General features: G+C 40.4%; 1 protein-coding gene across 1 annotated transcript in view; it reads right to left on the bottom strand.

Moving 5' to 3' along the window:
• Positions 1-2,717: 2,717 nt before the first annotated feature.
• C7 (complement C7) overlaps positions 2,718-21,009 on the bottom strand; it is a 120,177-nt gene continuing 101,885 nt past the window's right edge. The window contains 4 exon segments of the mRNA XM_023742497.1: positions 2,718-4,185; positions 7,293-7,477; positions 13,728-13,818; positions 18,422-18,613. Coding sequence (XP_023598265.1) covers positions 4,004-4,185; positions 7,293-7,477; positions 13,728-13,818; positions 18,422-18,613 — 650 coding nt within the window. The 3' untranslated portion in view covers positions 2,718-4,003.

Here is a 21,009-nt window from a genome sequence, read left to right as displayed (position 1 = left end):
GTTTTGTCATTTGATGTGATTTTCCTATGTGTTGTAAATCCTACCTCTATGATGTTAATGAGGCAGGATTAGAGGCAGTTATGTTAATGAGGCAGGACTCCATCTACAAGATTAGCTTGTGTCTTACATCAATCTCTTTTGAGACATAAAAGAAAGAAGCCAGCAGAAAGACAGGGGACCTCACATCACCAATAAAGAGGCACTGGGAGCATAGGGTGTCCTTTGGACCCGGGGTCCCTGTGCTGAGAAGCTGCTCGGCCAGGGAAAGATTGATGACAAGGACCTTCCTCCAGAGCTGACAGAGAGAGAAAGCCTTCCCCTGGAGCTGGCACCCTGAATTCAGACTTCTAGCCTCCTAGACTGTGAGAGAATAAATTTCTCTTTGTTAAAGCCATCCACATGCGGTATTTCTGTTCTAGCAGCAGTATATAACTAAGACATTGGGGGGGGTATATAAGTGTGAGCGTATGTGAGTATAAGAAACTTGGGTAGGAACAGAAAGAATATGTAGAATAGAGAATTAACTATAGGAATCAATAATATTGAAATGTACACATACTTGATTTTAACCAAAAGGAAATGTGATCTATATGAACAGGAAAAGGGCCAGCTGTTTCAGGGAATGATAGGAAAACCAGCTGCCCGGAAATGGAGCCCTGGGCAGCTACTCAGTAATTGGGCAGGGAAACCACAGTCCCATGTGAAGCTGAGATGGGGCATGGGCTGTCTGGCTGAGAGAGGAAGCCAGTTACCAGGCTAGTTGCCAGGTGACTCGGGAGAGTTCCAGGGACCATTTGTCAGATAGTCCTGCTTGCCATTCTTCATCCCCACCATGCCCCACCTCAAAGTCAATAATCTTCCCTCTGCTTTAAGGGGATTCCCAGTATCCTGGACTGTTGGTAGGGGTGGGGAGGTTGCACACAGAGCATTTTGGATGGGGCTCTTCAAATCTCAGGGCATTGATGAGCAGGACTTCTGCTGATCAATTATTAGGAAATGTATGCGGTGTCACAGAAAGACCCTCCAAAATGCAATTAGAAGACCTGCCAAAGCGGCTGGTCTGCCCAGTGATTTGCAGTCCCACTTAAAGGGTGAGCAATGGTCTGCAGGACCTGGCTTGCCTTCCATGTATCTCCCTAAAGTAAATGATGGTTCGCGCACTAGCTAATTCCCTTCTCTTCTTTTTTGTCTGTTCCAGACGACTTTAATCCCAGCACTGCTTTCTGCCTTCTTTTCCAAGGCTGGGTCCTATCCTAGTTCATGTGACACTCACCTGGCCTGAGGCAGTATCAGCTGCCACAGAGTTCATTCTGACTCATGGTGACCCCATGTGTGTCAGAGTAGGACTGCACTGCATAGGATTTCAATGACTGATTTTTCAGAAGTAGCTGGGTCTTTCTTCCAAGCCACCGCTAAGTGGACTCAAACCGCCATCATTTTGGTTAGCAGGCGAGCACATTAACCATTTGCACCACTTAGGGACTCCAGAAGAAGGTTACCCATAAACCCGTTGCTGTCGAGTTGATTCCGACCCATAGCAACCCTAAAGGACAGAGCAGAACTGCCCCATTGAGTTTCCAAGGAGCGCCTGGTGGATTTGATCTGCTGACCTTTTGGTTAGCAGCTGTAGCTCTTAACCACTACACCACCAAGTTTTCCAGAGGAAGGTTAGGTAGGAGAAATCTAACATTCCCTCTATTCTTGTTCCAGTCTATTTTCATGGCGTAAGCCATACCCTCAGCTTTCCTCAAAGCCTTCTCTTTAGATGCTTACTTATTTTGGAAGTTTTTAAACATTTTTAAAAACTTAAAATTGGAACTTACTTTCTTCTTGCAGACCTGCTGCAGCAATCCTAATTCTCCAATAGACAACGTGAATGTCTCTCTCTGACTCAAGGAAAGTCTGAGTACGAGAGTGTCCAGAAAAGAAGAAAAAGCCCCAAAATTAGTATTTCAAAAGAGATCTCTCTATAATTACATTCACTGCTCCCCTCTTTCTTCACCAACTATTAACACTTTGCTGTTGTTGTTAATTGCTGTAGAGTTGGCTCTGACTCGTGGCTACCTTACATACAACAGAACAAAATGTTGCCCGGTCTTGCGCTATCTTCATGATTATTGGTATGTTCGAGTCCATTGTTGGATTAATCGTCTACTTCTCTAACTTAGCTGAAACTGCTTTCTCAAATCTCCTGCCTCAGGGTCTGCATCTGGGCCTGGGGTTTTCAAATCTAGCCCTCTCCCCAGGGTGTGAAGTCCCTAGGTAAGCGCAAACGGTTAAGTGCTCAACTACCAACCAGAAGGTTAGCAGTTCGAACCCACTCAGAGGTGCCTTTGAAGAAAGACTTGGCACTCTGCTTTCGGAAGATCATGGTCTTGAAAACTCTATGGAGCCAGGGACATATTACCCAATAAGCAGGATATGCACAGGCTTACTTGTGCTTACTTACTAATCTGTAGTGCACAATTTCACCTGTTTTTCAAAGAGGCGGTGAAACCCACGTGAAATTGTTCCCTCTTCACTACAGATAAGTAAGTAAACACAAGTAAGCCCGTACATACCTTGCTTAATGTAAGCCCGTCCGTACCTTGTATACTAGTTAATCCGACCTTGTATGGAGCAGTTCTACTCTGCAACACATAGGGTCGAACTGAGTCAAATTCATCTAGATGGCAACTCCCTGGTTACCCGGGGAATAAATTAATTACATAATACCTCTGACAATGCAATTGGCTTTGATTAAACATTGTCTGATGTTATGAAGTTTTCCTTCAGTTTAAACCTGCTTCTTTGTACCGTTCATGTATTATATCTGAATCTTCTCTCAAGGGACAATTTGATATAAAAAGCTGAGTCTGGATCAGACATAACAATTCAGGGAAGAGCACAGTAATCATGCCTCATGGAAAAAAATCTCTAAACAGAAACATAATAAAAATCCAGAGAATAGTATCTTTAATGAGTTTTTTAATCACTGCCATTTTAACTAAAGTTTTGCTAAAGTGTATTTATCAGTAAAAGAAAAATACAGCGATATTATTTGCATATAACAGCACATTTCAAATTGCATATAAACCCACTCATTTCACCTCCCACAGCTGCTTTGTTGTTTTAATGAGAGATGAATAAGAAATAAATAGAAGGCCATTGCTTCAAACTCACCTACCTGGTTACCCCTGAAAAATCTAGAAGCGAGTCTGTATTAGGGAAACCTGTCCTCTGCAATATGCAGTCACATGTAGTAGCTAAGCATGAACTGATGCTTTCATCCAAAAAAAAAAAAGGTCAAATTGCAGGCCTTGTGTTTGACACATACTAAAGAAAAGCCCCCCAAAGAGAAGACTGAATTGTATTTATTCTCAGACAAGAAGGCAGATGGCACCATGACCACAGCATGACATCTAAGTGTTTCAGTCTCCTGACAAGAACAGGGCCTGGGACCCCCTCCATGTGGTGCTTGATTAAATAAGGTGAATTGTGAGTTTACTACTTGGGATGGAAATCATTGAGTCTGTCTTTTTTCATCCAAGATCTCCTTTGTATTTGGTTTCATTCAGGGAAGTCAACCTCTCTAATCAGGCAATCATGTTCTTTCTTTGTTCCTAATCAATTTGTAAAGTGTGTTCTGGCCCAGGTGCTGGATCAATCATACTTAACAGAATCACAGGGCCGAATGAACATTCCAGTTTCTCTAGTCTAATTCCACAGATTAAGAAATTTAAGGTCTAGAGAAGTTGGCAATTTTTTCCAATAACACACAGTTCATACAAACCTAAGTCCTAACGTTAAAACAAAGAAAAAATTGAAAAAAGAGTATCTGGATTTGGGTTTGAGAGAACAAAGAGTTGTGCTTATTATACACATGGCTGGGAGTTGAGAAGCGGAACGTGCCTCCGTGCTGGAAACGCTGTCTGAAAGAAAAAGCGTCCGGTTATGCACATGCTTTTGCTCCGCCACAGTTGGCTGCAGGCTTCCGAGCAAGGCCACGAGCGCACTCAGGAGCCTACTGGGTTTACGCCGCGCAAGGCATGATGCTGGTGATGGAGACGCTCTGCCCTCGGCATCTCAGGGCTCCAGCCTCGCACTCCCTCATAGTCTGCTCCTGGCCGTTCACTTCCACACAAACGCTAAACCCTTCTTCCTCACACTCCGAGGCTTCTCGGCAGACACATTTGCTGCTGTGGGCTGGAAAAACAGGAAAGGCTTAATGGCACATCGTGGAGGTGTGGGAGTGAAGCACACCACTTCCAATGTAACGATTTGGTGATTAAAGAGCTGCAGAAGCTCCCGCCTCTAGTGATACAATAAACTACCCCTGAAAGAGCAGTAGACCAGGAAATTGAGGCTTTTTGCTCCACTCAGAATAAATAGGATCAGCATGGGCAGCTCTATTTAAGTCCAGGTCTTTCCAGCCCTCTCTTCACATTAAGGAAACACTGGTGGCACAGCAGTTAAGAGCTATGGCTGTTAACCAAAAGGTTGGCAGTTCAAATCTACCAGGTGCTCCTTGGAAACCCTATGGGGCAGTTCTACTCTGTCCTGTAGGGTTGCTATGAGTCGGAATCGACTCCACTGCAATGGGTTTGGGTTTTTCTTCATACTGAACCGAAAACCAAACCTGTGGCCATCTCATAGAGACATTATCGGACAGAATACAACTGCCCCACAGATTTCCAAAGCTGTAATCTTTCTGGAAGCAGACTGCCACATCCTTCTCCTGCAGAAGGTTCCAACCGCCGACCTTTCCGTTAACAGCAGAGCTGCTTAACCACTGCACCACCAGGGCTCCCATCTCTTCATACATGCTGCAGTAAATGTGAGCCAAAAATGGAATGTAGTCCTCCAACCCCCAGGCCTAATGAAAAGACCTCAGCAAATAACTGAGTGTCAGTGGCAGAAAAAACTCATTGCCAGTAGAGTCAATTCTGACTCATGGCAACCATACGTGTTACAGACTAGAGCTACTCCACAGGGTTTTCTTGGATGTAAATCTTTATGGAAGCAGATCATCAGGCCTTTCTTCCATGGTGCACCTGGCTGGATTCAAACAGCCAACCGTTCTGTTAGCAGTCAAGCGCAAACTGTTTATGCCACCCAGGGACCCCTTCCAGGACAGAGAGAGATATAAAAAAATAATTAAACTTACTTTGAGAGAGAGGGTATGAAAATGCAAAAGGTTACATACACCAGAAAAACAAATCAGAAATGAGTTTGGGAGGAAGGAGTCTGTGCCCTTAAGGTATGCAATTGGAATACACCAGCCAGGTGTCTCCAAAAGGAGAGTAACAAAGTCAGCCAGCTGACTATGGTGACTGTCAACCGCAAGAGACCCAGGTGTGGCTGGAGTTATATATGTCATCACCAGTGCTGCAAACCATGGCAGGCGTGAGGGGAAAGGGGGCCAGCGCATACAGGCCAGGAGAGGGAGGGTCTGAAGAGCTAGCGGAGACCTTAAGGATCACATAGTTCAGCTCCCAGATTTACAGATGGAGAAACTGTGGGCAGTGACTTGGCTCCAGTGATCCAGACCTTCCCTTTTCATATTGCCATGCAGGCTTAGAATGTGTTGTTGTTGTTGTGTGCTGTTGAATCGATTCTGACTCATAGGAATCCACGTGACAGAGCAGAACGACTCCATGGAGTTTTCTTGGCTGTAATCTTTACTGAAGCAGATTATCAGGTCTTTCTCCCACGAAGTTGCTAAGTGGGTTCATGTAAAGTACGACTTGAGCATTTAAGCTAAGCTACAAACAATTTAAAACTGACAAACAACTTTTTTGTCGTAAATACTTTTTAATATTACATTTAGCTACCTTGTTGTAAACACCTACTTGGCTGTGATATGGTGTGGCATAGCTCTTAGTTTATCTGTGTGAAGACACCCCAGTGTGGCACGCCTGATTACGAACCTAAGACTCAAGTCACCCGGATGCGATGGGAGCTAAACTCCCCTCACCTGACTCCGGTCATACCAGACCAGAGGGACCAAACCACACAAAAACCTAGGCTTTTTGCTCTTGGAATGAGAGCTAGGCAGAGCCAGAACCACACTCGGTCACTCAAGTCTCTGACCCTCTCTGAAGACTAACACTTTGCCAGCACCCCTGCCAAGGACACTGCCTGCTGGCCCAGCTATGAGGGACCTCCACTAAGGACAAGCCACTGGTCAAGCCTTCCTCCCAAGACCACTCGTCAAAGGTAAATACCTGAAGGCTGAAGAATTGAGCTTTAGTTACTGGCCAAACATTACCCTGTCCTGATTCTCCAGGTCTAAATGAATGTCATGGGGTCTTACCTGTGTGCTGTGCCATAACTACCTTGCAATAAACTAAGTGAGTTTATGCATGACAAACCTGAGGATTTCTCTATTTTAAAATAAAATCCCCAGGAGACACATAGTATAGCCAGAACTGTAAAGTGTGCCATGCCTTCTTCGAGATCATTGTAAGAGCTACTTGGCCATAGCATTAGCAAATATTGAATCACAACACGAGAAAGTAATTCCTTTTCTATTCTCTTCAAATCCTGATTACCGCTCTGAGAAAGTGTCACTTTGGTGCTAGTATGCTTTTAACACCCCTCTAACACTTGCTGAAGTCCCTTTAAGGCAAAGAAAGAGTGTCCTTCAAACTCATAGTTCTGCCAGCAGCAGTATCTGGCTAGAATCTAAAACCCTTTTTGTTTTATTACACTTACCTAGTGTTTATGGCATAGTGGTTAAGTGCTTGGCTGCTCGCTGAAAGGCTGACAGTTCGAACCCAGGCCAGCCTCTCGTGGGAGATAGGTCTGGTGATCTGATTCCATAAAGATCACAGCCTAGAAAACCCTATAGGGCAGTTCTCCTCTGTCACAGGGGTCACCATGAGTCGAAAAGATTCCATGCACCTAACAACAGTATTTATGGCAAGTAATATTGGCTTTCCTTTTAAGGAAGTGATATAAAGTTTCTTTTAAAAAAATAAAGTTATATTTCTTAAAAAGTCTATTTAAAATAGAAAATGAGTACATACATAATATAGATAATAGAAGGACACAGTAGAAATCGTGGAGGTGGAATAAGAGTCACAGAAATTTGCTAAGACATTCAGGCCATCAGAGAGTGGTTCTTGTCCTCTTAGGAACCTGAGCCACCCCCTTCCCAGGGACTGGAGTAGGGGAGAACAGGTCACTCGCAGACCAGTAGATCCTCTGGGATCTACTTTGATCCAGTGCTAAACTAGAAATGACATTTTTTTTTAAATGTCAGTATTATTAATTTAGCATTCTTTCAGTTAAAATACAAATGTTCTTACCGTCACAGTTTTCCCATAGTGAACATGCACCACAAGCTTTCTCGGTTGCAGCCGGCAGAGTACAGCTCTCCCTGCTAGCAAGAGTGTAATTTCTACCCCGACAGGCAAGAACATGCATCTTGCAAACCGTCAGAGGCAGGATTCTTTTGCTTCTCTCATCTTGAGCACATATGTCCAAGGAGGATCTGAAAAGAATTTTTTTAAATTATATTACAGGTAGTCCCCAACTTACAAAGGGGATCCATTCCAACATATCAGTCATAAATGGTTCTAACGTCAGTCGAATACCTCTTTTTTTTTTTTAGTTTTAATTATTATTGCCTTTTATTATCAGTATCTTTATAAATCTGATCTTTATTTGTCTTTGGGGATTGGAAACATTACGTATAAACTTACAGATATGATGTTGTTGTTGTTAGGTGCCATTGAGTCAGTTCTGACCCATTGCGGCCTCATGTACAACAAAATGAAACACTGCCAGACCTGCGCCATCGTCACAATCATTGTTATGCTTCAGTCCATTGTTGCAGCCACTGTATCAATCTGTCTCGTTGAGGGTCTTCCTCTTTTTTGCTGACCCTCTACTTTACCAAGCATGATGTCCTTCTTCAGGGACTAGTCCCTCCTGATAACATGTCCAGAGTATGTGAGACAAAGTCTCCCCATCCTCTCTTCTAAGGAGCATTCTGGCTGTACTTCTTCCAAGACAGAATTGTTCCTTCTTCTGGTACTACATGGTGTATTCAATATTCTTCACCAACACCATAATTCAAAGGCATCAATTCTTCAGTCTTCCTTTTTCATTGTCCAGCTTTTGCATGCATATGAGGAGATTGAAAATACTATGGCTTGGGTCAAGCACACCTTAGTCCTCAAAGTGACATCTTTGCTTTTTAACACTTGAAAGAGGTCTTTTGCAGCAGATTTGCCCAATGCAATACATCGTTTGATTTCTTGACTGCTGCTTGCATGGGCATTGATTGTGGATCCAAGTAAAATGAAATCCTTGACAACTTCAATCTTTTCTTGGTTTATCATGATGTTGCTTATTGGTCCAGTTGTGAGGATTTTTGTTTTCTTCATGTTGAGGTGTAATCCATACTGAAGGCTGCGGTCTTTGATCTTCATCAGTAAGTGCTTCAAGTCCCCTTCACTTTCAGCAAGCAAGGTTGTATCATCTGCATAAGGCAGGTTGTTAATGAGTCTCCCTCCAATCTTGATGACACATTTTTCTTCATATAGTCCAGTTTCTTGGATTATTTGCTCAGCATACATATTGAATAAGTATGGTGAAAGGATACGACCCTGGTACACACCTTTCCTGACTTTAAACCACGCAGTATCCCCTTGTTCTGTGTGAACAACTGCCTCTTGGTCTATGTACAGTTTCCTCATGAGCACAATTAAGTGTTCTGGAATTCCCATTCTTCACAATGTTATCCATAATTCATTAGGATCCACACAGTCAAATGCCTTTGCATAGTTACTCTGATAACACCAGCAAATTATGTACTGCAACATTGTATGTAGTATGTGTTACTAATGATAAGATGTATAAAAAAAAAAAGGGATGGTCCTTAAGTGCTGTTCATTGTAACTTGAATACCTCGTAAGTTGGGGACGACCTGTATTTACAAGATTTCCATTGTTAAAAGCTGAGGATAAGAAGTTAAGAGTAAGGCTCTGAGGTCACTGCCTCCAGTGTTATCACCCACAGCAAAAGACAAAAGACAGAAGGGAAATGCTAATCCCCTTCTTTCTAGGCCCAATCACCTCAGATCTTCAAAATGAGCATATTTACTCTTTGTTTGCTCACAGTTTTTATAAGCTTAACTGTCTAGTTTCATCTAGAACAGATGACACACAGTAAATAAAAAGAAGGCAAGGTCTGCTAGCGACAGCAGGTGGATTGACAACAAGGAAGGAGACAGAAAATCAGCAAAGATCAAACCCTCAAAGAGATTACAATCAAAAGCAAGAGAAATTCATTGCATCCAGCAGCCTGAGGATCCATGTCCATAATACACATTGTCCAACAAGTGATGACTCTAAATCATTAAGGACAGATGAAACTGTATTTTTCAATACTACTTATAAAAGTATGTATGTTTACAAAATAGTTTAAGAATATTTCCATAAAATTTGTTGCTTATTTTTCTTAAGCATTAGTGCTAAAACTGTGAGATTCAGCTATTTAAAAGTGTCACTGATAATAAAGAATCACATTTGTGAATGATGATGGATGAAGAGAGCATGACTGTAGTGAAATCTTACATAACAAAGTATTTTTGTATACTAAGGGGAGTAGGAAGAGTCTACATTCCCATATTTTATTTAGCTCTAATATTTTCTTCTTAAGGAGCCCCAGTGGTGTAATGGTTAAGCAGTCATCGGAAGGGTCAGTGGTTTGAACCCACCAGCAGCTCTGTGGAAGAAAAGACCTGATGATCTTAAAGACCTTAGAAATTACAGCCTAGAAAACCCTATGGGACAGTTCTACCCTGTTCTATAAGGGTGCTATTAGTTGGAATCGACTTGATGGCACACAACATTTTCTTCTTTGACTAAGAGCTAAATTTACTTGAAGCTATTTACATAACCAAAACTAATCCTCATATTTGTCTTTTAATCTCTATTTAGACTTTCAATAGAACTACTCAGACCAACTGAAAGATTGTGCCTCCTTGTTATCAGTACTTAATATGATACCAAGAAATGATATAAAAATTCACACCATGTCTGTGAACAACAGGCTGCAGATTAACTATTAGACACATCGGAAAGAGGATAAAAGTGAATCAAAGTAAACAATGATTAACAGAGAATAACAGCAGAGTTAGAATACTACCTCAGGATGAACCTGGGCTGACTACCATTTCTATTTACACCATTTAGTTATATTCTCCTTCACACAAGAAGTTACCTATGATAAGTTATCATCACAACTCAGCACCGTTATCCATAATAGCCACAAATGAAAGCCAAGTAATTGGTCAGAAAGTTAGTGCTTTAATTCTTCTAAGGTGAGCAGTAAGTCCAGAAATGTTGGGTATCTCCATTTGCCTCTCCAGATCTACTCTTCATCCCTCTCCACTCAGCCTGGGAGGATGACATGTATGGATCAAGTCAATGGATTCTTTGCCCTCTAGCTTTGGGTGGATTTGGTCAGTGAGAAGGATTTTAGCGCGAGGGTGTTTATTGTCGTGTCTCAATGTCTGAGGTTCCTAAAATGAGGGACTCAGCTCCTTTTCAGCTGCCAGGTCCACATAGCCCTTCTGTCTTCAGATGTTTGTAAATGCCGCTCTCCTTGCTCCCACAGGCCTCTGGATATGTAGCACAGCTGTTACCAGCCCAGGGATACTGCCCTGTGGCTTGAGGTTTCCTTTACCCAGCCTACACATTTGTAAATAATCTACCTACTTAACCTCCTATTGTCCTAATTTAATTGTGCCATCTGTTTCCTACTAGGACTGAAACACAGACATCTAGTAACTACTTCTCATATCTTCCTACAGTAGAGTGATTTCAGCTTGGGTTGTTGTTGTTAGGTGCTGTGGAGTAGGCTCAGACTCACAGTGACCTCATATACAAAGAACAAAATGTTGCCTGATCCTGTGCCATCCTCATAATCTTTGCTACGTTTGAGCCCATTGTTGCAGCAGATATATTAAAACATCAGCTTTGGAGGCTGACAAACCTGGGATTTCTCTTTTGTTACAATTTTATCTTAACGGCAGTTATCATTGTTACTCCTCTCTTCAGAAAGAAACTTACAAATCTGAAAGACATTCTTAATTAAAACTCACTTTAATAAAGTTTTCTACTGAGTGGGAGAAAATTCATCCCAAATTATGCTATGACTGAAACAGACATTTTAGAAAGACAGTTCATCTCATTAGGGTCTTCCTCTTTTTCACTGACCCTCTACTTTACCAAGCATGATGTCATTCTCCAAGACTGGTCCCTCCTGATAACATGTTCAAAGTATGTGAGATGAAGTCTCCCCATCCTCTCTTTTAAGGAGCATTCTGGCTGTACTTCTTCCAAGACAGACTTGTTCATTTTTCTAGCAGCCCATGGTATATTCAATATTCTTCACCAACACCGTAATTCAAAGGTGTCAATTCTTCTTCTGTCTTCCTTATTCATTGTCCAACTTTCACATGCATATGAGGAGATTGAATATACTATGGCTTGGGTCAGGAGCACCTTAGTCCTCAAAGTGACATCTTTGTTTTATTACACTTTGAAGAGGTCTTTTGCAGCAGATTTGTGCAACGCAATGCATCATTTGATTTCTTGATTGCTGCTTCTATGGGTGTTGATTATGGATCCAAGTAAAATGAAATCCTTGACAACTTCAATCTTTGCTTATCGTGATGTTGCTTATTGCTCCAGTTGTGAGGATTTTTGTTTTCTTTATGTTGAGGTGTACTCCATACTGAAGGCTGTAGTCTTTGATCTTCATCAGTAACTACTTCAAGTTTTCTTCACTTTCAGCAAGCAAGGTTATGTCATCTGCATATCAAAGGTTGTTAATTAGTCTTCCTCCAGTCCTGTTGCTGCATGCTGCATTCTTCTTCATATAGTCTAGCTTCTCTGATTATTTGTTCAGCATGCAGATTGAATAAGTATGATGAAAGGATACAACCCTGACATACACCTTTTCCAGTTTTAAACCACGCAGTATCCTCTTGTCAACGCCCATGGAAGCAGCAGTCAAAAAATCAAATGACGTAGTGCATGGGGCAGATCTCCTGCAAAAGATCTCTTTCAAGTGTTGAAAAGTAAAGACGTCACTTTGAGGAATAAGGTATGCCTGACCTAAGGCATGATATTTTCAATTACCTCATATGCGTGTGAAAGCTGGATAATGAATAAGAAAGACCTAAGAAGAATTGATGCCTTTGAATTATGGTGTTGGTGAAGAATATTGAATAGACCATGGAATACTGCAAGAATGAACAAGTCTGTTTTTGAAGAAGTACAGCTAGAGTGCTGCTTGGAAGCGAGAATGGAGAGACTTTGTCTCAGGTACTTTGGGCATGTTATCAGGAGGAATCACTCCCTGGAGAAGGACATCATGCTTGGTAAGGCAGAGTTTCAGCAAGAAAGAGGAAGACCCTTGACGAGATGGGTTGACACAGTGGCTGCAACAATGGGCTCAAACATAGCAACAATTGTAAGGATGGCACAGGACCAGGCAGTGTTTCGTTCTGTTGTACACAGGGTTGCTATGAGTCAGAACCAACTGAAAAGCACCCAACAACAACACTATCCCCCTGTTCTGTTTCAATGACGGCCTCTTGGTCCATGTATAGGTTCTGCATGAGCACAATTAAGTGTTCTGGAATTCCCATTCTTCATAATGTTATCCATATTTTGTTTTGATCCACACAGTTGAATGCCTTTGCAGCGTCAATAAAACACAAGTAAAATCTTTTGTTATTCTCCACTTTCAGCCAATATCCATCTGACGTCAGCAGTGATATCTCTTGTTCCACATTCCCTTCTGAATCTGGCTTGAATTTCTGGCAGTTCCCTGTTGATGTACTGCTGCAACCATTTTTAATTATCTTCAGCAAAATTTTCCTTGTATCTGATATTAATGATACTGTTTGATAATTTTTGCATTCTGTTGGATCACCTTCTTTGGAATGGGCACAAATATGTATCTGTTCCGGTCACTTGGCCAGGTAGCTGTCTTCCAAATTTCTTGGCATAGACGAGTGAAGGCGTTCAGTGTTGTATCCGTTTATGGAAGCATCAACTTGGGTAGCATTCTTATAATGCAAATTTAGAGCCTATGGGTCAATAATCAGAAAAGCAGCTATTCTTTATTCTATCAGTATTGCTTTAAGAGTTCATGTCCCATGGGAATTTTAGCCCTAATCTTCTAAAGCTGTAAATCCTCAGGTGACGGTTTTGTCATTTTGCTCCATTTTATATATAAAATAAGCAGTGCTCAAGTGGTCCTTCAGCCTTACTCTCTAGCCAGATTAGAACAGTGCTTACTGCCACCGCTGTCAGCCCTGCTGGTGCAGGGAAATTAACAGGCAGCAGTGGGCCACACTGAAATGCAAAGATCCTTAACTATGCTGGTGGCAAGCAATGCCTTCAATCTAAAAGAGACTTGTTGTTGTTGTTGTTGTTAGGTGCCTTTGAGTAGATTTTGACTCCTAGCAACCCTATGTGACAGAGCAGAACTGTCCCATAGGGTTTTCTGGGCTGTAATCTTTACTGAAGCAGATTGCCAGGTCTTTCTCCCACAAAGCTGCTAGGCAGGTTCAAACTGCCAACCTTTTGGTTAGCAGCCAAGCACTTCACTGTTTGTGCCCCTAGGGCTCCTTCTAAAAGAGACTAGCATCTAAGAAATTACCCCGTTTATCTTGAATAAAAATAAAACTGACAGAAGAAAGCAACAACAGAGCTTACCCACATTCGTAGGGCATTTTACAAACACATCTTGAATCCTGCAGTTTCTCCCAGGGCTGACATACAGGCACTGCCTGGGTCAGAGTTGCTCCTAAAAGAAAAGAATAAGGGAGATGCAGTGGTTAGGAAAGTAAGAGCCTCTTCATGGTAAATAAAGTGTTATTTCCATTGTGGGACCAAACTCCATAACATTCTCAACTGCAACAAATTCATGCAATAGACAAATAAAACACCATAAAGCATTTAACAAGACAGAGAGAGTTCCAGGGAGCACCCTGCTAATACTTTCATTGATAATAACAGCTACCATTTCTTAAGCATTTGCTGTTTGCCAGGCACTTTTTATACGAGGCGATATTTTTTCCTCACTAACACATGCCCATTTAAGAGATGAGGAAACTGAAGATTAAAAAACTTAGGAAATCGGTGCTAGTTCACACATTTAATAAATTGGCCAAGCCAGGAGTTAAGTTCAGGTTCATCTGAATCCAAGGCCTGCAGAGCAGGTTCCCTCTCAAAAAGTTGGTGTTTAGAAACTATTTGTTGTTTTGACTGTATTTTGCCCAGTGTGCCTGTAATAGGACAGAAAGCAACAACACAATTTGGCCTATACAGAGAGCTTCCTGGCATCTCAACGATATACAACAACCTCTTACGTGAAAATATCCAGATAGTCTCCCCTCAACAGTGAGTGAATGTCCGTTATTTATGTCCATAAAATTCCTTCCATTACTTTTGCATTTTCTACAAACTGATAAAAACCAACCATCATTCACTTCTGACAGCAGAACACCCTGATCCAGCTTATAAGAGCATAATTGGACTGTCATCGTCTCGGCCATCCCTGACTACAATGTGAATAATCTAAACATGCTGATAGTTCCACCCCTGCCAGTTGCGTGACAATGGATACAGTAGCATATACTTTTGCATCATAAAACTAGGTCCCTCTTTGACACATCTATAAAGGTAGTTTATCTGAAGAGCATGTTCTTATGGATACACAAACTATGGGCTACTTCTTTACTTTGGAAAATTTAAGTGCTTTAGACAGGAACTGGACAATGAATAAGGAAGACCAAAAAAGAATTGATGCCTTTGAATTATGGTGTTGGCAAAGAATATTAAATATACCATGGACTGCCAGAAGAACGAACCAATCTGTCTTGGAAGAAGTGCAGCCAGAATGCTCCTTAGAAGTAAGGATGGCAAGACTTTGTCTCATGTACTTTGGACATGTTATCGGGAGGGATCAATCCCTGGAGAAGGACATCATGCCTGGTAAAGTAGAAGGTCAGCAAAAAAGAGGAAGACCCTCAAGGAGATGTATTGACATGGTGACTGCAACAATGGGCTCAAATATAGCAACAACTGTGAGGATGTTGCAGGACTGGACAGTGTTTCATTCCATTGTACATGGGGTCGCTATGAGTTGGAACTGACTCGATAGCACCTAACAACAATAAAAACATCTAAATCGGTGGTTCTCACCCAGGGATGATTTTGTCCTTCAGGGAACATTTGGAAATATCTGGAGACACTTTTGATTGTCACAACTAAAGGGGGCGGCGGCGGGGGGGAGGTGCGGGGGCTACTGATATCTAGTGGGTAGAGGCCAGTCTCCCACAACAAAGAATTTTCCAGCCCAAAATATCAATATGCTGAGGTTGAAAACTGATCTAGATGTACTAAACTTAAAATTCAGTGATAAAGCAGTGTTAATTCATTCTGCATCATGATTAGAAATGTATTCGTTAATAAATCATAAAAATGAAATTTTAGATTTTAAATTCTTTTTATTATTTCTTTGTGAAAAATCACTGATAGAATTACCTAATCCAAGGACTTCTGCATCTGAGAAAAACATAGCTTTATTATCTCTCCAGATTGGTTAACCAAATAAACATGCACTTCAGGGACACCCTAAAGCCAAATGCCTTCACATCAAGATGAAATATTGACACAGCAGGTATTCCAAAGCATCCCCTTTGGAGGCTGACACACCTGGGATTTCTCTTTGTTACAAGTTTATCTTAAGGGCGTCTATTATTGTTATCCTTGTCTACAGAAAAAAACTTACGGATCTGAAAAACATCTTTAATTAAAAACCTCTTTAATAGAACTTTCTACTGAGTGAGAAAAAAATCATGCCAAGTTGTGCTATGAAATGAGAGAAACATTTTAGAAAGACAAACATAGAGTCTCATTTGGAACAAAAGTGCAACCTCATCAACTGTACATTGTTCTGTTTAATTTTAGAATTATTGGTACAGGTCCATTACTTTAAATAGTCCCGAAAAACCTCTATTTATGCTTCAAAGTATGTAGAAAACAAAGCAACTGTCTTCCATTGGTGGCCTTTGTCAGCTAAAGAGCATATCAGGACTGGCATGGAAGGCCTTCCATGCATCATGCTCCTCTCCTGCTGTATCACCTGTCATCTACTGAAGACCGCAGCTCAGAGCCACCACCAACACTGCTCCCTGCAGCCTGCTCTCTCTCTTTAGCTATAAATGTCTAATTCACCTAATAGTATCATTCAAGGAATCAAGTACTTCATTCTCACTATTGAAAGACAAATTCAGCACTGAATAAAAAACAAATATTAGAATAAATAGAGCATTTTAAGGGCAGTGAAATTATCCTGTATGGTAGTCACTGACATGCATTTGTCAAAACCCATAAGACTGTACAACACAAAGAGTGAACCCTAATGTAAATTATGGCAACCCAATGTGTTACAGAGTAGAACTGCTTCAGACGGTTTTCTTGGCTATAATCTTTACAAAAGCAGATGGCCAGGCCTTTCTTCCACAGCACTGCTGGATGGGTTTGAACTGCCAACCTTTAGGTTAGCAGCCAATCGCAAACTGCTCGTGCCCCCCAGGGACCTGTTGCTGTTGTTGTTAGGTGCCATTGAGTTGGTTCTGACTCATAGTGACCCTATGTACTATAGAACGAAACACTGCCTGGTCCTGTGCCATCCTCACAATCTTTGTTATGCGTGAGCCCACTGTTGCAGCCACTGTGTCAATCCATCTCATTGAGAGTCTTCCTCTTTTTTGCTGATCCTCTACCAAGCATGATGTCTTTCTCCAGGGACTGATTACTCCTGCTAACTTGTCCAAAGTATGTGAGATGAAGTCTCGTTATCCTTGCTTCTGAGAAGCATTCTGGCTGTACTTCTTCCAAGCCAGATTTGTTCGTTCTTTCGGCAGTCCATGATATAGTCAATATTCTTCACCAACACCATAATTCAAAGGTGTCAATTCTTCTTCGATCTTCCTTATTCATTGTCCAGCTTTTGCATGCATATGAGACAATTGAAAACACTATGGCTTGGGTCAGGTGCACCTTAGTCCTTAAAGTGACATCTTTACTTTCTAACTTTAAAGACTTTAAAAAGGTCCTATAATGTAACTCACAACACAGTTACATTGATGTAATGTAACTGGAAACCCTGGTGATGTAGTGGTCAAGAGCTGTGGCTGCTAACCAAAGGTTGGCAGTTCGAATCCACCAGGTGCTCCTTGAAAACCATATGGGGCAGTTCTGTCCTATAGGGTCACTATGAGTCAGAACTGACTTGATGGCAACGAGTTTGGTTTTCTGGGGATTTTTTGTAATGTAACTAATGTAAACTATAGACTTTAGTTAATAATAATGTACCAGCATTGGTTCAGCATTGTTGGTTCCGGAACACAGTATTGTTTCAGTTGTTACTGAACTCCAGTGTTGGTTCAGTTACAAATGTACCACACTAATTCAAGATGTTAATGACAGGAGAAACAGGGTGCGGGGGGTGGGGGGGGAGGGGATACATGGGAACTCTGGACAATTTTTCTGTACACTTACTGCTGCTCTAAAAAGTGAAGGGTATTTTGAAAAATATATATTCAAGGAACTAAGAATAGTATATAAAATAGCATGCAAGTGAATTGTTCATCCTTGTTTTTAATTATTACAAGTACAATAGTTTCTATTTATTTAAAAAATATAAACAAATAGAGAAAATAGGAGATTATTTTAACAACAAATCCTTTCCATCTCAAATATTCTTTAAAAAGAAATACTTTGGCTTTCAAAATTCTTCCTGCCTAATTTCTTAAAAGACCATTTTAATTTGCCTGGTGTTCAAAATACTGGATTTAGATGTTTCCAATATTAAGAACAACTTCACAAAGCACAACTTTTTCTCTTATAACTTTTGCTTTGCAGTGTCAATTTTTCAATTAAAATTAAATTTTCAATTTCAGTAATACTGATCAACGCTCTGAAAACCCAGAAGTGAGCACACAGAATTTTACATAAATTACAATTTCAACTCTGTACTTAGTAAAAGTGTAAGAGGAGAAAAAAAAAAGGAAGAAATCAAAAACCAGCTCTCTACAAAATCCTTTATTTTCTTGGCACCATAACAGCTATAAAGAGCTCATATTTCGTATGGAGGATTTAAGGTAGACGTTTCAGAATCACCAGGACTACTCTTGCCTTTGTTTGCATTCCATGAGTTCATCCGTGTCACGTGAAGAAAATCGGTTGCTCAGCCTACAAACTGGCCTGCTTCCCATAAAGGGGCAGGGAAGGGGGAATGACTACAGTGATGGGGGGTGAATGGGTCATGAGGGACGGCTGAAAGGACTCTCACCCACCTTAGGAAAGATGCCCTTGGACAGACGCGGGGAGCAGCTCACCTTTATGCACGCACTGGACATTCTTCATCTCAGGGCTCCACTTAAGGCTGGAGCCACAGAGAAAGACGGAAGGACCTCCTAAGGACATGCCACTTGGACAGGAAAAGGTCACCTTCTCACCCACTTGGTAGAAGAGCTTATGGGGATGGCTCTGCATGCCATTCATCAGTGCAGGTAGGACACAGGCTATTTCTAAATACAAAAGGGAGCAGAATACAAGGGTCATTGCTTTTCTAAACCATCTTTTTTAAGGATGACAACTTTGATTGGTACCGATACACTTGTTCTTTTTCATAACATTAGAACGAGGAAGAAGGGTAAGTTCACTCTTAGGGTGCCCTGAATGACACTTCCCACAGTGCCTGGCATGTAGCTGACCAATGAATAACCAAAGACGAAAACCAGGCTGCTGTTGTAACTAGACTTTTCACTGCAGTCACTTATCTCTCTGGCCATGTGAGATCCCACCAGAATTTTTCCATATTCTGCTACATTTGCATACCATTAACATATGCCAAATTAGATATTTTACTATCTGAAATTTTTAAAGGACTGACTTTATTTAAACTTGAAACTATAAAAGTGTTCAATTTTTTTTTTGTTCCCTATCTCTATTTTTTTCCTAGTCAATTACAATCATTAGCTCAAGTCTTCTACTTGAAAAAAACAGCAAAAAGAAAAATGAGAAACATGCAAATCAGGAGTCATGATTAAAACAAAAAATCTTGACAATCTCCCTAATGGACTTTGGACAATATTCTACAAAATTCTGCTCTACTTCTTTTTTTTATTTTCTTAATAGTTACCCATTTATTTTATTTATTTTTTATTTTTTTGTTGTTGAGAATCTACACAGCAGAACATACACCAATTCAATATTTTCTACATGTACAATTCAACAACATTGATTACATTCTTCAAACTGTGCAATCCTTCTCACCTTCCTTTTCCGAATTGTTCCTCCTCCATTAACATAAACTCACTGCCACCTAAGTTTCCTATCTAATCTTTGGAGGTGCTGTTTGGTTTAAGAAGGCTTCAGGGGATAATTTTGGTTTAAGGCTTAAAGATTATCTCAGAGCAATAGTTTTGGGGGTTCATCTAGCCTCTATTGCTCCAGAAAGTCTAGACAGCATAAGAAAAATTCTGCTCTATTTCGTGATCATTTTCATCAGAGAACACATTCATTCATTCATTCATTCATTCATTCATTCAAAAAACCACTTGTTGAGTGCCTACATTTTTCCAAAATGCTGCATGCTGCTGGGATCACAAGTTATAAGTCACATTTTGCTCTCAAAAAGCAAATCATCTATCATTGGATTTCTTTGCGTCTGGTCATGACATATTTGCTGGTTCCACATTCACACTTTCACCAAAAACAGGTAGAAAAGCTGTACAAAATTAAAAGAATAAAAATATTTTTGAGGGAATCACAGAGCTACCAAGGCAGTGGAAGCTTGAAAGTTCAAGATTACAGAGAGAAGGGAAGCCTAACATGGTGACTACAACATTTGATAATGGTATTCTCCTTGTATATTTGAAAATTTGAAGAAAAAAAATCTGAAAGGCTGCCAAATTGAGGAGAAAGCTGCAGCTCAGAGGCTGAAAACTGAGTAGTGTTTTTGGCAGTCTTACAGGGTTAGAGAGTCTAAAATTTGGAGACCAGTTCTGCAAAAAAGGAGAGGCCTAGGTAGAAACCTTGTACTCTCAGTTGGAATCCCTTTATGGCTATATCCTAAAAGTAAAGGTAAACCAGAAAAGAAAAAAACAACAATAATGAAGACTGAAGAATAATTTCAAATTAGCTCAAATCCTGACTGTATTCCTCCCTAACTGCCTGACAGAAACAAAGTTAAATCTTCTCTAGAGGAAGATAACATTGTCCAAAGCCTAAAATTATTCCATCAGTGTTTCACACATAATTTCTGGCATTCAGTCAAAACTAATCAGACATTCAAAAAGATAAGAATTCACCAAAATCCAATCTAAAAAACAACAGTAGAAATAGACACACAGGAGATCCAGATTATTTTGTTAACAGATATGGATCTTGACATAATTGTGATTAATATGTTGAAAAAAATTAAATGACAAGATTGAGAATCTCAACATAAAACCAGAAAGTATTAAAAAAAAAGAAACAAAAGGAATATATATAGAACTGAAAAGATGAAATTAAGAACTCAGTAGATTCTTAACAGCAGATTACATACGACTGTGCAGAGAATTAATAATAAACTGGGAGATAGGTCAATACAAAATATTTAAAATGAAACACAGAGAGAAAAAGAAATGGAAAACACAGAAAAAAATGTAAGAAATCATATGGCCTAAAAAAATATATATAGTTTGCATCTCATTAAGAGAGGCTCAAGAATGGGACAGGAGTCATATGAGAGGTCAAGAATTTTCTAAAACTGACAAAAGGCATTAAAGCACAGATTTAAGAAGTGCTTTGAACATCAGTCAGGATAAATACAAAAAAAAAAAAAAAAAATCACACCTGGGTACATCAGAGTAAACCTGCTGAAAAACAAAGACAAAAAAAATCTTAAAAACAAGAGAAAAAATTCATGATTTCCAAA

The sequence above is a fragment of the Trichechus manatus genome, unplaced genomic scaffold (genome assembly GCF_000243295.1).
Source record: "Trichechus manatus latirostris isolate Lorelei unplaced genomic scaffold, TriManLat1.0 scaffold00212, whole genome shotgun sequence".
Taxonomy (NCBI): Eukaryota; Metazoa; Chordata; class Mammalia; order Sirenia; family Trichechidae; genus Trichechus; species Trichechus manatus.
Note: the sequence above shows the minus strand (reverse complement) of the source record. Positions and strands in the feature narration are given on the sequence as shown.